This window comes from Triturus cristatus, chromosome 11 (genome assembly GCF_964204655.1).
Source record: "Triturus cristatus chromosome 11, aTriCri1.1, whole genome shotgun sequence".
Classification (NCBI taxonomy): domain Eukaryota; kingdom Metazoa; phylum Chordata; class Amphibia; order Caudata; family Salamandridae; genus Triturus; species Triturus cristatus.
Genome location: NC_140594.1, coordinates 855,361,618 through 855,378,772, shown reverse-complemented (window position 1 = coordinate 855,378,772; position 17,155 = coordinate 855,361,618). Strand labels below are relative to the sequence as shown.

The following is a 17,155-nucleotide window of genomic DNA, read 5'->3' as shown; positions in this document are numbered from 1 at the left end:
TTCATGGTTTAATTTTGCTTAGCTAACAGATTGTTGCAAATTACTACCACATACTGATTGTTTCACTTTTTCTTCTTTTTACTCTTTTTAAAACAGGAACCTCTTTTGGACTCTCCGTATAGTATCTTTTCTCATGTTCCGTTTGCATGATCCAAATGTCCTTCTCCATGTTTCCCATGGCAAGTTTGGTTCTTGCACTTTTAATCCTAGTGCCTCATGTACATTTGTTATTATTGTTGCCTGTCTATATATTGGCCCATCATAAATGTTGGCGTGTTTCTTTTTTCTTTATTCTCACGTTTACATGTATTAATATACGATTTCTACAGTTTTAGCGCCAAAGCTCCTCTTGCTTGTCTCTCTCAGGTGCTCCGCAGTCCCTTTACCCTCTGTGGTTTATTTTGCCTTTTTCTTTTCCTTCAGCATTCAGGGACCTAGGTCCTTGTGGTGCCATATCTACGTGCACACAATTTACTAGGGTTATATCCCTCCATCTTTGCCCACACTTTCTCTTCTCTATATCCTTTCACTCATATCACTCAGATTACTTTGATATGCCTTGTATCTTACATGTATCAGCAGTTGACTTATGTATTCTCAATGTAAAGCAACTTAACATAGTTACATGGAATGTTCAGGTGCTCAAGTACCCCATCAAACGTCAGCGTATATAATGTCATCTAGCTCGCTTGAAATGTTACATAACTTTATTACAAGAGACACAGCTTAATGAATTTCGAGATTGCAAAACTCAGAAAAAAATGAGTCAGTGGAGTTTTCTTCTCTCCCTCCACAACAAACAAAAATGGTGTTACAATTCTTTGTCACAATTATATTAACATTACTATACACTCTCAACATCAAGACACAGAAGATCGTTGGATATTAGTTCTACTTACAATTGATGACATCACTCTCACTCTCCTAAACATCTATAGTCAGACTTACCCAGACCCAAATATTTGGCATATGCTAAGTTGGTGATGGGAAGGTAATTTTTACCCAAGTTCTCATTCCATCTATGGATAGGTACTCCACTTCATGTTTTGTTCTTCATGCCTCCCATAGGCCCATCAAAAACCCAATTGCTTTACTCTCACGCTCCGATTCCTGGATATTATATAATCCTGACCTGTTAAAGTACTCCTTTTATTCCCCTACCCATCACTCTCACTCTAGACTGTACTATATTTTACTTAGTAAATGTTTATTGCAACATGTGGTTAATTTAGAGATTGATTCTATCTTAATCTCGGATCCCCTCCCAGGGTTAACAGACTTAGACATCCTTGCTGTTATGCCTACAAAATCTTCTTGGCGGTTCAACAATTCACTACTTTCAGATGCTTTTTCCCTTGCTTCCAATACCGGCTTCATCAAAAAAAAAAAATTCAGTTCAATGACAATGATCAATCAATATTTAATATTTTCAGGGACGCCTTCAAAGTGGCCCCAAGGGGTTTTATTATGGCCTTTGCCAACTCCAAAACAAAATCTGCGCAGCAAAAATCTGCTTCCATATTGGCATGCATAAAGTCCTTTGAACATAAGAATTACACAAGCAAAAATAAACGAGATTTTAAAGCCCTAGTTACAGCCAAAATGTAATTAAATTTTCGACGGAACAAGCTTGTGGTACACTCCTTAACTAAATGCCTGCCAAATATTACGATGGTAATAATAGAGGTAGTTCCCTCCTAGATCGCTATTTATAATGCAGAAAGGAAAAGACTGCTATTAAATCCATTACTAACAATCATGACGACAAGCTGTTCAGAGATATTGCAGCATGTTTTGACTCTTATTACAAGATTTATATACTCCAGAAACTATACCATCTGAGGAGTCCATTAATAATTATTTTTCCAAGTTTGCTCCCCTTGCATCTTCAAAATGCCCAACATGTGAATTCTCCCCGGCTGATGATTTACATATTTTTTTCGAATGTGGGAGATTAAGGACCTTCTGGCAGAAAGTGGAATGTGCACTCAATACCATCTTCAAAGTTAAGATCAAATTGAACCTTTCTCTAGTAATTTTTGGTATCAATAATGATTTATTGAACTGGATGTCAGTAACACAAAAAGGCTTGATTATGTATTTAATTCTTATTGCTAGAAGGGAGATTTGTAAGCTGTGGAAGGATCCATCACCCCCACTTTACGAGAAATGGTTGAGTGCCTCATTTAGTGTGGCCCGATTAGATCTTGGACATTTGGATGGTGCTGATCTCAGCATTTGGTCACCACTCGTAATTTGGGGTAGAGACTTGAGATTATTCTAGTGCCCCCTGGTCCTATGATTACACCTAGCTTTATAAAGAAGTTGGCCTGGTTAGGCCTATAGTTAATGAAAAAGCAGAGGCCAGGGGGAGTTCAGGTCCGAAGGATGGCTTACTGCTCTTTGTTGCAGGTGCTATATGGTGAGATGAGGACAAAAAAAATATATATATATATAATTTTTCCAATCTTAAACATAGAGGCACAACACCAATAGACTTCGCTCTTTTAGAAAATAACGCTTCAAGTTAAGGAACTCCATTCAGCTGTACAATCTCTTCCTAAAGGTAAAACCCGAGGTCCGGACGGTTTCACAATTGAATAGATGGTTTCACAATTGAATATTATCTTCATTTTGCGAACCTCCTCTTCCCCAAACTCTTTAAATTATTTACTAATTTCACAGATTTAAAACTCCGCCTCTGGCTCCTTTGCAGAAGCAACAATATGCTTAATCTCTAAAAAGAAACGTGACTTGACCCAATGGAAGAACTACAGACCCATTTCTTTAATCAATACCGATTGCAAACCTTTTGCCAATTCTTGGCCCTTTGCTTAATTTCTCGAATGCCTGACCTCATTGATGTCGAACAATATGGCTTCAGTCCTAACAGAAGTGTTGCGGACAGTTCTTGCACTTTCATAAACATCAATAATAAAGCACACAGGATAAGATAACTTTTCTGATTTTCTTAACTACCCCAGAGCCTTCAGCATCAAACAATTACAAATCTATACATCTACACCACTTGACACTCCGCAGAAGCTGTGGTTGTCTCTGGAACATTCTACGTTATCACCCTTCTCTCACAAACCCATTCTTTTTATGTGCAACACTCCCAAAAAGTACCATTGCTCATGCATGCACATTATTGAAAACGTTTTTTTTGTTTCATCCTTCACACCCATTAATCAATTCTTCAACAGCCCTATTTGGTATAATAACCTACTTAAGAGGTGGGAAAGGAATTTACTTAGGAAAACATGGATTAACAAAGGAATACTTCTCATCTCAACTATATAATTTAGGTATCCCTATTTCTTTCTCTGAGTTATCATCGGCATACAATCTCCAACCTCATATGCGCTACCAGTACTGCGATCTCTTTACTATGGTTCAAAATACTCTCACACAGCACTTTTTCCCTGATATTTCCTATCCCACAATATCTCCTCATCCAATTACAACATCCACTCACCCTAATGTGGCCGCATTTCCAAACGTTTGAGATCACCTGATCCAGATAGGGCCAAAACATGTACAGAGGCATTGTGGGAATCTGATCTGGTTATCGCGTGACAATCCTCTGTCTGGGACAGAATTTGGCGCAAAATACATATTACTGCTTGCACAGCCAGTCTCACCCAAACACTATATTTCTTTTATAATAGACTCTTTTTTACACCTCTGTTCATCTCTCTAAGCTCAAACTTGCCACTACATCTACCACAGTCCCTTGGGGCAACTTGTTGGTGTGACTAGCAGTGTGCGACCAACCTTTGCATAATTTATTACGGCTCCCTTGAGACAACGGGCTGACGAGCCTTGGATCTGCACCTGCGCACCATGAGAGGTACTTGACCTGTTTTAATTACATTTTGGCAGTCCACGCGGCACCCCTTTACACTGACCTGCTCCCTGCTGACGAGAGGCAACTACCTCAAAACACGTGTCCAGGGATGGCCAACGCAACACATACTGTTCTTTATACATCGTGGCATAGGCGTACCCGCCGTCGCCACTACATCTACCACAGTCCCTTGGGGCAACTTGCTGGTGTGACGAGCAGTGTGCGACCAACCTTTGCATAATTTATTACGGCTCCCTTGAGCCAACGGGCTGACGAGCCTTGGATCTGCACCTGCGCGCCATGAGAGGTACTTGACCTGTTTTAATTACATTTTGGCAGTCCACGCGGCACCCCTTTACACCGACCTGCTCCCTGCTGACGAGAGGCAACTACCTCGAAACACGTGTCCAGGGATGGCTAACGCAACACATACTGTTCTTTATACATCGTGGCATAGGCGTACCCGCCGTCGCCACTACATCTACCACAGTCCCTTGGGGCAACTTGCTGGTGTGACGAGCAGTGTGCGACCAACCTTTGCATAATTTATTACGGCTCCCTTGAGCCAACGGGCTGACGAGCCTTGGATCTGCACCTGCGCGCCATGAGAGGTACTTGACCTGTTTTAATTACATTTTGGCAGTCCACGCGGCACCCCTTTACACTGACCTGCTCCCTGCTGACGAGACGCAACTACCTCGAAACACGTGTCCAGGGATGGCTAACGCAACACATACTGTTCTTTATACATCGTGGCATAGGCGTACCCGCCGTCGCCACTACATCTACCACAGTCCCTTGGGGCAACTTGCTGGTGTGACGAGCAGTGTGCGACCAACCTTTGCATAATTTATTACGGCTCCCTTGAGCCAACGGGCTGACGAGCCTTGGATCTGCACCTGCGTGCCATGAGAGGTACTTGACCTGTTTTAATTACATTTTGGCAGTCCACGCGGCACCCCTTTACACTGACCTGCTCCCTGCTGACGAGAGGCAACTACCTCGAAACACGTGTCCAGGGATGGCTAACGCAACACATACTGTTCTTTATACATCGTGGCATAGGCGTACCCGCCGTCGCCACTACATCTACCACAGTCCCTTGGGGCAACTTGCTGGTGTGACGAGCAGTGTGCGACCAACCTTTGCATAATTTATTACGGCTCCCTTGAGCCAACGGGCTGACGAGCCTTGGATCTGCACCTGCGCGCCATGAGAGGTACTTGACCTGTTTTAATTACATTTTGGCAGTCCAAGCGGCACCCCTTTACACTGACCTGCTCTCTGCTGACGAGAGGCAACTACCTCGAAACACGTGTCCAGGGATGGCTAACGCAACACATACTGTTCTTTATACATCGTGGCATAGGCGTACCCGCCGTCGCCACTACATCTACCACAGTCCCTTGGGGCAACTTGCTGGTGTGACGAGCAGTGTGCGACCAACCTTTGCATAATTTATTACGGCTCCCTTGAGCCAACGGGCTGACGAGCCTTGGATCTGCACCTGCGCGCCATGAGAGGTACTTGACCTGTTTTAATTACATTTTGGCAGTCCACGCGGCACCCCTTTACACTGACCTGCTCCCTGCTGACGAGAGGCAACTACCTCGAAACACGTGTCCAGGGATGGCTAACGCAACACATACTGTTCTTTATACATCGTGGCATAGGCGTACCCGCCGTCGCCACTACATCTACCACAGTCCCTTGGGGCAACTTGCTGGTGTGACGAGCAGTGTGCGACCAACCTTTGCACAACAAGATACTTGCTGGCGATGCCATACACGCCCGGTCACAGATTTTCACTTTTTTCTTGTCCAATTTTATCCACCTTCTGGCTTTTAATATGGAACCGTATCAAAGACATCAACCAGATTCACATACCTTTCTCACAAATTTACTCTTTCTGGGAAGCTTACATGGAGTTGGCATAGAATGCTCGCGAAATCTACTGATTCCTTGATCTCCATAGCTTATTCTTATTACCTCTAATTGCAAATCTACAGATAATATTATTCTTCTATGTTGGGGGAATCTAATTTGTCATCACCACAGGCTAGATACCTATAAACTGATTCAAAACAGGTATCTGTCGAGCGTAACAAACTTTGGTTGCTACTCACTAACTACCGGTCATGTACTGCTAAGGGGATCAATCCTCCCCACCCACCTAATTGTTCAATTTAGACTTTAGAATCTATCTTCCCAATCTGTCCACATCTATTATTCAATAACGGCATATTTGCTATTTTCTCTGCTGGACTCTTTCCCCCAACTTTGTATACTTACAAGGCTACAACTCTATATTTTGCTCAATACCTTTGCTACTAAATGTGGTCAACACTACTTATTTGGGTAGAACATGGTCTGATCACAACCCTTTAGAGGTTACTTTCTCTTGGGGGGGAATATGAGATACCCTTCTGCATATACCACAAATTGAGGCTTACCCCATGCCCTATGTGATTGGATTTTTATAAAATGCACACCCCTATGGGTATTTCCCCAATAGAACAGATAGGAGCCCTGAAGAAGTTCCCTCTGGCAAAGAATCTGGAATGAAACGTGTTGGCTGTGTGCCAGTTTTCAAATGTATTGAATAAAGGGAAACAATCATGGAATAATGCTTTACGTTGCCTGCATTGACTTCGGAACGAGTGCACCTTCCAACTTTCTTTTTGAACTTGGCTCTCATTTGACACCCTTAGACGGCGGGTGTGGGAAGAGATTGCACCACTTCACTAATTGGTAGTACATATGAACTGGATGTGCTTGGCCTTGGTCTGCCGTTTGTTCTTTCAGCGACAACTCTATATTCTATTTACAGTCTTTCCTCTCTTTTCCCTTCTAATCTGTTCTCTTCCTCTCCCTCTTTTTTACTCATTCAAAAACGTATTGTCTAACCTCACATTGCCTTCTTTGTTTAAACTCCTATTTTTCTTTTTGTGAATTACTTACAACACACTTCTCAGACAGTTAAAGTTTAAACCTTACACATCTGCACATGCAATGTTCTATTTTGCAATATGCTGTTATTCGATAAATAATTTTACATCAGATTATCACAGGCCTTCAGAAGCACATCATGCAGGGGGCACTGAAATATACACCTAGCGAACACGAAGGGTATTGGATGAACCTACCAACATTGACTCAACACTGTAAATTTAGCTGGTGCACTTACCAAATAAATTACTTTAGGCGATAGTCCACAAGGATGTAAAACATTTGCAGGCCAGTATAGGGCCATTTGCAGCCCAAAACAAAAAAACACTCTTGGAGCTTTTAACTATTTGTCACACAAACAGATGCAAATTATGCTCAACAGAAGCAGCACGTTATCAAAAGTGTTTCTGCTGTGTGTTAATCAGACGATATTGACTTTCTTAAATCAGACGCCTCAGACTTGGAAAGCAGAAAGTGATGGGTAAGTAACCCTACAAGTCAAGGAGTGAATTCTCTGTTAGCAGAGGGCAAAATAATGAAGGAAGGCAGAAAAATCTGAATTTGAACCAGACCAAAAATATTACTAAAATGCAGACAAGGCAACTATCTATAAAGGCTAGGGACGCTTCTTGAATTCCAGTCACCCATCTCAAAACCTTCATGTCCAGCAGTAAAACAGCATGCATGGACACAATTCTCATAATGCCTACAGTGGGATACTGTTGGAGCATGTCTTACACAACTCCATGGAGGAACCATCAAAGTGAGTATGAGTCGCAAACTGCCCATTGACATTTGCAGCCAGAGCATGCAAAATTCACACTAACTCCAAGGCTTTAATGCCAGAGCATGCATGATTCACACACAGGCACCTCCTGGGCGATACCTCTAAATGTTTTGGCACGCTACAGGGGCATCCGGTTTCCTTCAATGCTGATTCTCATGCCTCCTTGCAGTTTGCCAAGTCTTCTCTTTTCAGCAAAACGCCTCTTGTGTTTCTCCAAGCGGGTTATACCCTTCCTAACTGCACCATGCTGCAAACAACAGGTCAATGTATAAAAGGAGAAAAAGGTAGTAACAACAACAGACCAATGTATAGGGGTGTCTGGAGATGTGAAAGAGTAAATTAAGGCAAATACGAAGAAAAAGCCTAAATATAGGTGAAAGGATGATGTTACTTACCCTGTACGCATCTGTTTGTGAGTGTAGTGCTGAAGATTTAAATGCTCTGCAAACTCCTGCCATCTAGTGTTGGGTTCAGAGTTGTGCAACTTGTTTTTTTCGAACAAGTCTTTTGAGTCACAAGGTAGAGTGACTCCTCCTCTTGGTGAAATTGAGCATGGGCAGAGACTTCTTTTGTTAGATTGTTTTCCAACAGGAGGGTGAGAAAGGAGTGTAAAGAAAGTATCAAAATAAAGATCTCTGTGCTAATAGAAGTGTGCAAAGCGTTATTGCAATGTACAAGAGTCCTGGGAGGAGAGAAGGCACATGTGAATCTACAGCACTGCATGCCACAAACAGGTGCTTACAGGGTAAGTACTCTAATCCGTTCAATGGCATGTACGACTGCAGATACACATGCTCTGCATAGAATGTAAAGCACTCCCTCCTTGGAAGCGGTGGCTAGCGTTTGGGAGTTGCAGTAGTATGAAAAAGGGTATATAGCACTGCCTGACCTACATTGGCTTGTTGGCGTGCTAACACGTCTACACAGTAGCGTTTAGTAAATGTATGTTGGGCACACCACGTAGCTGCTCTACAAATCTCAGTTATGGGGAAGTTTCCTAAAAAGGCCAAACTTGCTCCCTTTTTATGAGTAGGATGCTCTGGGAGTTACAGGTAAAGGTCTTTTGGCCTTAATGTAGCACGTTTAAATGCATTTTACTATCCATCTGTCTATGCCTGACTTGGATAGAGAGTTGCCTTTATGAGGTGGAGAAAAGGCTACAAAGAGTTGCTTTGTTTTTCTAAAGGTTTTAGTTCAATCTGTAGAGAACACGAGTGGTCTTTTTTTAGGTCTAAGGTATAGAGAGCTCTTTCTGCCACAGACTCTGGGTTAGGGAGAAACACAGGCAGCTTAATGGATCGATTGAGATGAAACGGAGAAACTACCTTTGGTAGGAATTTAGGATTACTCCGAAGTACCAATTTGTCTTTATGTATATTCTTCTAAGGGTAATGCTTGAAGCTCACTAACACCCTTGAGTGAGGTAATGGCAACCAGAAATGCCACTTTTCATGACAGAAATTGAAGTGGGCACAAATGCAAAAGCTCAGAAGGTGGACCCATGAGCCTAGTAAGCACAATGTTTAGGTTCCAAGAGGGTACTGGATGTACACAAGGTGGAATGACTTGTTCTTCCATGAATGCTTTAATGACTGGAATTGTGAAGAGTGATGGATGCTGTCTATTTTGGAGCTAGACAGCAATTGCAGCAAGAAGTAATAGAATAGAAATGGAATGGGTGGGAGGGAGGGGTAGAAAAGCATAGGCAATGATCGCTGACCAACTCATCCATAGTGCATTGCCCTTGGATAGTGGGTGTGGGAACCTGGATGCTGAGTGTGGCCATTTTACGTTTTCAGCTGTTGCGAACAGGTTTATGTGAGGGAAACCTCCACTTTTGAAAGTAGGGAAGTGAGTCTGTTGGTGCGTCCTGCTGAGCAGGTCCGCAAAATTGTTGTCCATTCCCAGCAGATATTCCGCCAACAAATTAATGTGATGGTGAAGAGCTCAGCTCCATATGGTCTGTGAGAGGTGAGATAACTGAGAAGACCATGCCCCCTTCCCAGTTTTTGTAGATAGTACGTGGCTGCCATATTGTCCGTCCGGACTAGAACAACCTTGTGAGATAGATGGAGAAGTATCGCTTTCAGTGCAAGGAATACTGCCTGAAGTTCCAAGTAATTGATGTGTAGAGATTAAAGTTTGGAATCACACAGACCTTTTAATGTGAGGTGTTGGAAGTGTGCACCCCAAACCAAGTCTGAAGAGTCTGTCAGAGTGATTTGAGGTACAGGGTCCAAGAAAGGCCACCCTTTCAACAGATTGTTGGGGTTCCACAATTGCTGAGGAAAGTGAGTTTCGCAGTCTATCAACACTAGATCCTGGAGTGACCCTGTGACTGAGACCACTGACAAGAGAGACATGGGTGCAGTGGGAGCATGTGTAGTCTTGCATTGGGAAGTATGGCAATGCAAGATGCCATCATATCCAGTAGACGCATGACTGTCCTAACTCTGAGTTTTGTTTGGCTGGAATTGAGGTAGTGTCTGAAAGTTCTGTCTCCAAGCGGGATTGGGATAAACTAGCCCCAAACTGTCACTTGAGGGCTGCTCCTAAGCATGGTTGAATTTGAAGAGCTTGAAGGTGAGATTTTGGGACATTGATGATGAACCGCAACTAGTGGAGCAGGTCTACTGTCAGCGGTATGTGTTGCTGACACTGCTGATGGGTTTGATTAGCCAATCGCCCAAGTATGGGAATACATGAAAGTTTTGTTGTCGTAGATGTGCTGCTGCTACTACTACTGCCAGGCACTTTGTGAAGACCCTTGGTGCGGTAGTGACCCCAAACGGTAGAACTTTGAATTGGTAGTGTTTTAAAGCTATTACAAACCTGAGGTATTTGCAGTGACCAGGATGAATGGGTATATGGAAGTAGGTGTCTTAGGTCCAGAGTGGTCATAACGCCGCTCATTTGTAGGAGTGGAGTGACCATATGAAAGTGTTCTGATAGGATGTAGTAGTTGAAAGGTCTGAGGTCTAGGATTGGTCTTAGTGACCCATTCATCAGAATGAAAAGTACAGGGAAAACACCCCTGTTCCTTGCTATTGAAGGAGGACTGGTTCTGTAGCCCCCCTTGAGAAGAAGGGCTTGGACCTCTTGTTTTACTGGTGTTAGGTGAGCCTGTGATTGCGAAGTGGGATGTTGGGTGGTGTGGTAATGAGCGCCAGACAGCAGCCATGTTGGATAATGGCTAGTACCCACTGGTCAGTTGTGATGGATAGCCAGTCCGGGTGAAACAACTGTAGCCTTCCCTTGACAGGTTTATGTTGCCAGGGGGGAAGGCTGGGGCAGTCACTGTTTGAGAGTGGAGGCTGCTCCACGTTGTGAAGCACCCCTTCCTCTTTCTTTGTTATTATATTCCCTGAAGGAGCCTTGGTAAACCCCTTTAGTGTAGATGGATTAGACCTGCTTCTGCTGAGATGTGGAGGCATCTGTGGAGATGGATTTGTATCTGCTCTTCTATGTTACCAGAAAAACGGGGAGACACTGTTCCAGAAGGAGGGGTACGGGTTGTTACCCACTTCCAAAGAAGGAAGTAGGGAAGGTGACAAAGGAAGGGAGTAGTGTCCTAGATCTGGGACCCACTAATGGGAGGGAAGACCTAGTCTTGCCTCATTTTGCCCGCCTGGACAACCACCGTCAGGGTCTGCTTGAGACTAAGGTTGCACATACAAATGACACCATAACATGTGTTACGACCTTCACCCGCTTGTCCAATAAGATAAAAAAACATTGTCCGACAAAATTGGAAGATCCTCAACACAGGCGCGCTCAATATAGATTATCCACGTTTTTGTCTTCAAATGGACCACGAACTTGAGGGACCAACTGGTGAACACACGACCAAAATCGAAAAAGAAATCACAGGACACCACCTTGTGGAATCTGCCACCACTATTGGAACACTACCCCTGTGGGAATTGCGGGGCCTGTTCCTCTACCACCCACACTAAGAAACTACAACTGGACGATTTTGTGTGGGAACATGTATATCTTATTACCTGCCCCTGCCCATTAGGATATCTTGGCCAAGGTCAGGATGAGCAAACACAAGAGCACGATCAGACGAGGTTGGATGGCAACCAAAATGACGAACCATTTCATTGAAAAGGGACACATGTGATGACCTACAATGGACAATCCTAGAGGCGAATCATCTGTGGAGTAGTAACACACTCCTACGCCGGGAACAACGGTGGGTCCACCGATTAAAAACCCATCAACGGGGCTTGAACGATGAAATTACTTGAGTCGAACTTTAAATCCTCCCGTGGCTTCCACTCCAGTTCCTTTCAGGATTACATATGGCATGAGCATCCAAGACACTGTTAAATTCAGCTAACTTTGCCCTATACAAATTGTTATTTTTCTCTGCGTAGTCCGGTTTCATATAAAACACTGTGCTCATCACCCGAGTCCATAAATATGGGCCATACATAAGAACTGTTTCTGGCCATCAAAAATCAGGACGAGAGGGCCAGGTAGATCACTCCTTTACTGCACATAAAGACACCTTCCCTCCATACATTATATCATACCCTGACTTGTGAACACATCAGGCATTTCCACAGACATATGGAATACTCAGCACCATGTGTATTAAGGGCCACTGTTATTAAGCTCCTTTTCTGCCAAACTGCCTCTTTACTTTCCTTTCCATCTCTGACCACGCCGATCTCACTAGCATAAGGTAAACCCTGACAACCAGGACTGCCCTCGCGTGCAGATCGAGATAAGACATGGATGATTCCCACGCACACGCAGAGACAGCTAACCTCTGATACTATACACTGATAAATGCGCATGCTGTATTTCGAGATTGAACAACCCGGAAGGAGGTTCCGCCCAGTTAACAAGAATGGAACGTTTAAAAGCCCCGTTTAGCCTTGCCTTACTCACATATGGGCAGGCATCCAACAGGGTAGGTGCTTACGAGCGGGCACCCAAGCAAAATTGTAAGTAGCAACCTTTTGTGTGGCATGATTGTTTGTTTTTAATTTAATTTTTTTACATTTTTATTGAATTTGTCAAGAAACATTGCTGATTGCATCGGACACTTACAAATCTTGTTGTATACAGGCATCAGGCAGCGCGCTAAGCAATACATAGTACAAATTTGGTACATGATTGTTTCTCGAGTAGCTTACGCAAACAGGATTTTAAACCTTTTACCAGTCCATTCGCTGTTACTCTTTCACATGCAGTTGTCATTTTTTCATCCCCCCCCCCCCTTTTTAGCCCGGTAAGGTGCTGGGCTTCTGACGCATCTAGCTCATAGAGTATCGCTCCCCCTTAGATTAGGTAAGGAACCAGCAGCCTTGTCTGGCTCTCTTGTTTTCAGCGCTTAGTTCCGCAGCGCCGGCGGCGCCACAATTCCTTCTCGCGCAACAACTCCTTGTCGCCCTTTGAGCACAGACATGACCGCCTTAAGGCCATGGCGAGCGTAATATCCTACTAATTGGCACAATTTCATACAATTGCCAAAGCTACCCAGCATCGTTACACTTGTCACACGACAATGGCCTTTACATCCGGGTGATACTCAACACCTGGCGCTTCCGTTAAATGGGTCACTCCAGGAGACCGACCGGGACTACGGGTGTGATTGCCAGCTTATGTGGCATATCACTAAGTTGGCCCCGTCGTGTCCTCCCTGTGAGACACTACGTTGGGAACGGGCCCCTCAAGACACTTCCTGGTCATTTTCAGATTGTTTCCCTTTAGCGTCTATTTATGCGCTAAATTTGATGTACATTACTGAGGCAGACCCTATTGTTTCTCCACTGTTTGATGTATGTCTTGTTGTCTCTTCCTTTCTTCCTAGGTTACATCAGGAGCGTTCAACTATTTAGTTGAAGCCAGTCTGTAGGACACATAGGTCTGGCCTGGCCCGCCCCGATTCCCCAGAGGGTACTTCAACCCTCTCATACCCTTTCACGTGCACTATTTACACTTCACTCTAATCCTTTGGTCCTGATGAAGCGCCACAGATCATTTTGACCACGTGGGCGCGAAACACGTCGACCCCATAGTTATCCAGGCACATTACGCCAAGGAGAGTAACTGCCAAACCTTCGGGTTTTTTAGTCTGACAAGGGTACTGTCACAATAAATACAGTCCTTTGGTAACTCTTAGTCAGTTTTAACCTTGCACGTTCTGAATCACCTCCCACAGAACCCACTCCTCACACCCGCATGCACCAGAAGGCATTTGCTAAAAGATCTCCGCCAAAGCGACCCTTCGGGGGACCCGTCGGGCATTGCAGCGCTGGCCCGACGAGGAGCAAACGCCCGATGATGAAGCATGACATCCCTTGGGATGTGTGAGGGCAACATGAGGCAAAACAAGGTCTTCCCTCCCATTAGTGGGTCCCAGACCTAGGACACTACTCCCTTCCTTTTTCACCTTCCCTACTTCCTTCTTTAGCGAGTGGGTAACAACCCGTACCCCTCCTTCTGGAACAGTGTCTCCCCATTTTTGTGGTAACGTTTGACTTTAGGAGCACAGACACTGGACCGCAATCTGCTCCTGGACCCCCACTTCTCCCCTTTTTGATACAGTTATCTGCTCTTGTAACCGGAGTGGCAAAAGGAGCCATGAAGAGTAGGAGCATGCAAGGCTTCCATAGCCTTTGCCATATCTGTATCTTTTTTCATTTGATCGGATGTGGAGTCTACTTGAGGGCCAAATAGAGGCATGTTTAAAAATGCTTGTTGAACTTTGGATTTAAAGTCTGAGCCAGCGATGTCTCCGGAGAAGTGTGCTAGTATTATTGCCTCTAGAGGCTTTGTTTGCTCAATCTAAGGCACATCTAATGGAGTTATTAGTGATAGTCTGACCCTCTGAAACAATTTGTTAACCTCTTTTCTTATGTTCGTCTGGGAGATGCTGCAGCAATTCCTCCATTTCATTCCAATGGGCCCTATTGTAACGTGCGAGCAAGGCTTGGGAATTGGCAATGCACCTATGATTGGCTACTTGAGCTGCAACTCGTTTTCCAGCAGCATCAATATGTTGCTCTCTTTTTCAGGAGGTACTGTATCCCCAGTTGCCTGACTTTTGGCTCATTTACGAACTTTGGTAGCAACTACGAAGTCTGTTGGCCTCGGACTACTTATGAAAAGGGGGTTTGAGGGAGCCGCTTTATATTTTGCATGTACCCATGGGATTATCATACGGATACGTAGTGTCTCTTAAAATAGGTCATCAGCATGACGCAACATGCCAGGGAGCATGGGCAGAAACTGTGTCTTTATGTGTGGATGACCATATTTATGTGTGGATGACAGTAAATAAAAGAGGAAGTCCTATTCTAATGACTCTGAAGTTACATTCCATGATAAGCAATGCCTTGCTGGTAAGCAATAGAATCTTCAGGAGGGGAGAGGCGAGCTGGATAAAAATCTGGGCCATTGGATGTTTTGGGGTCTATGTCATAAGTGCACCAAAGATCAGGATCTCCTATTAGTTCTCCTATACCCTCTGTGGATGAACCTGGAGCTGAATTGTCCAGAGGCTCCTAATGTGGAGAAGGAGGGGATGGTGGAGGTGGTGATGCTGGACAAGGTGGCAGTGGAGAATGATTTGTAGGGCTGGTAGCCTTGCCCTTTGTCCTCTTTTTGAGAGGTATAGGAATGTCCAGTTCCTCCTCGAAAGTTAACTGCCTCTTTGATGGAGGAGAGGCTATAGTGTGCCCTGTGTCTTCTTCAATATGAATATTCCTCTGTCTAATGTCCATTTTTTCAAGTATAGGCTAGACCGGGGACATGGAAAGCGAGGATTGCTTCGAGGGTTTTGGTTCCGTCAATTTCAAAATCGAGGCTTTTGAAAATAATTTGTCCGGCACTTAAGGAGATGAAGCAGGCTGCTGAGTCGGTCTCGAAGGCTTAGCGGAGACCGAAGAACGTCCCCGATCCGAGGAGGTTCGACAGAACTAAGGACTTAGTCTCGGTTTAAGTTTTCTGTGCCGGGCCAGAAGGCAGGGCATCTGAAGTATCTTTTTGGACCCAAACATGGCCGGATGGCAGTGGCGGTCTTGTGACCTCTAAAAGTGGAAAGGGTAAGTGTTTGGGAGTCTTTTTGGTTGGAGCAGGGTCTGGGGTGACAGTACTCACGTGCTACCCGAATGGCAGGGTGCATTCAATAGAGCTAGAGATCTCTGACTGAGAACGCCCCTTTTTCCTCTTCGGCAGCAGGCTCTCCTGCAATTGTGATCCTCACAGAGGATGCCGGGAGTATCTTCTTCGTTTCAGCGAGAGATCTCAAATAGATGCGCCCTTCGATCGCTAAGTGTCTTTTCTGATCTGAAAGACTTGCAGGTGCTGTAAACGGCCTTGCAGTGATGAGGCGAGAGGCAAAGGTTACACACCTGGTGTTGATCAGTGTGCGGATATTTGGCATGACACAGCGGGTAAAATCGAAAAGGTGTTTGTTCCATCAGGTGTGGAAGAGAACAATGGTTCGGGATGGCCTGAGAAGGTCCAGTGAAATGAAAAGCCCTTAGGAGGGCGAGATGATTTAGTATAGGTTCAAGGACTCATATTGGAGAGTGATACTTAATATAGAGAAACAAGGGACAGGAGAGGTCAATGTATGACACTTATTTATTGAACAAAGATTGAATTCAAGTGCTCACATATTTAGTGACAAGAAAGCGTGACATGCAGGTGAGGGTGGAGTCTTTAAAAGAGAACATCGCATTGGCAACAATAGAGAACCATTTTTTAAATAAGATTAGTACAAAATAGGTTCGAGTTGCATAGGGTCGACGGCGTTTCGAACTCAGTTATTTGAGTTCATCATCAGGACAAAATGTGAGCATATGAACTCTAAATGTGAAAAAAATACAGAAAAATTAAAAATAAATAAATAAACAAGTACAAAACATAAATTAGTCCCTGAACTGTAACAAGCATCACAAGCAATTAATGAGCGGTATATGGTGTTCTCCAAAACGTGATGCAATTACATAAAGATGAGAAATCGGTAACCTGGCAGAGTCAGCAAAGTCATGGAACTGAGCAGTCTAGTGCCCTGAAGGAATGCGCAATTACAAGAATATGATGTTAGAGACTCGGAGCTCATAGTGACGAAGTAAATTATAGCGCTAGGGGCGGAGGTTGGGGCATCATTGCGCGCGCATGAAGTGGAACACTTACTGAGCATATGAGCGGTAGAGTGACGGGGTAGTCGTCAGTAAAACCGTGTTCGTCGCGGTAGTGAACGTCTTGATTTGAATCAATAGCCTAAGAAAACGGAGTGATTATGGGATACAACTGGACAAAGCGCGTGGTGATTAAAGCAAGAATACCGCGTGGTGTTACGGTAGTGAAGACACTTACTGAAGTAATAAACTGGGTACGGACTTCTCAATAAATGGAAGCGCGGTGTCTGTGCCGAAATTTAATTCAAGCAGGTATCAGGAGGAAGTTGCCTGAGGAAAAAGGGGGGGGGTGTTATTGTTAAAGGGACGTAGTACGGTGTGTGTACATGTAAATACGGGGCGGTGCCAGAATTAGAGCGAGGACACTTACTTAAGGTAGGAGTGTAATCATGCCTGCTCAGC

General features: G+C 44.3%; 1 protein-coding gene across 4 annotated transcripts in view; it reads right to left on the bottom strand.

The window, feature by feature from the left end:
• IWS1 (interacts with SUPT6H, CTD assembly factor 1) overlaps positions 1-17,155 on the bottom strand; it is a 304,114-nt gene that overhangs the window by 14,470 nt on the left and 272,489 nt on the right. For 2 of the 4 annotated variants that reach the window (XM_085634665.1, XM_085634667.1), the window contains exon 14: positions 7,686-7,833. The exons of the other annotated variants lie outside the window; for them this stretch is intronic. In XM_085634665.1, coding sequence (XP_085490791.1) covers positions 7,705-7,833 — 129 coding nt within the window. In that variant the 3' untranslated portion in view covers positions 7,686-7,704. The remainder of the gene's footprint in view (positions 1-7,685; positions 7,834-17,155) is intronic. 4 annotated transcript variants of the gene reach the window in all.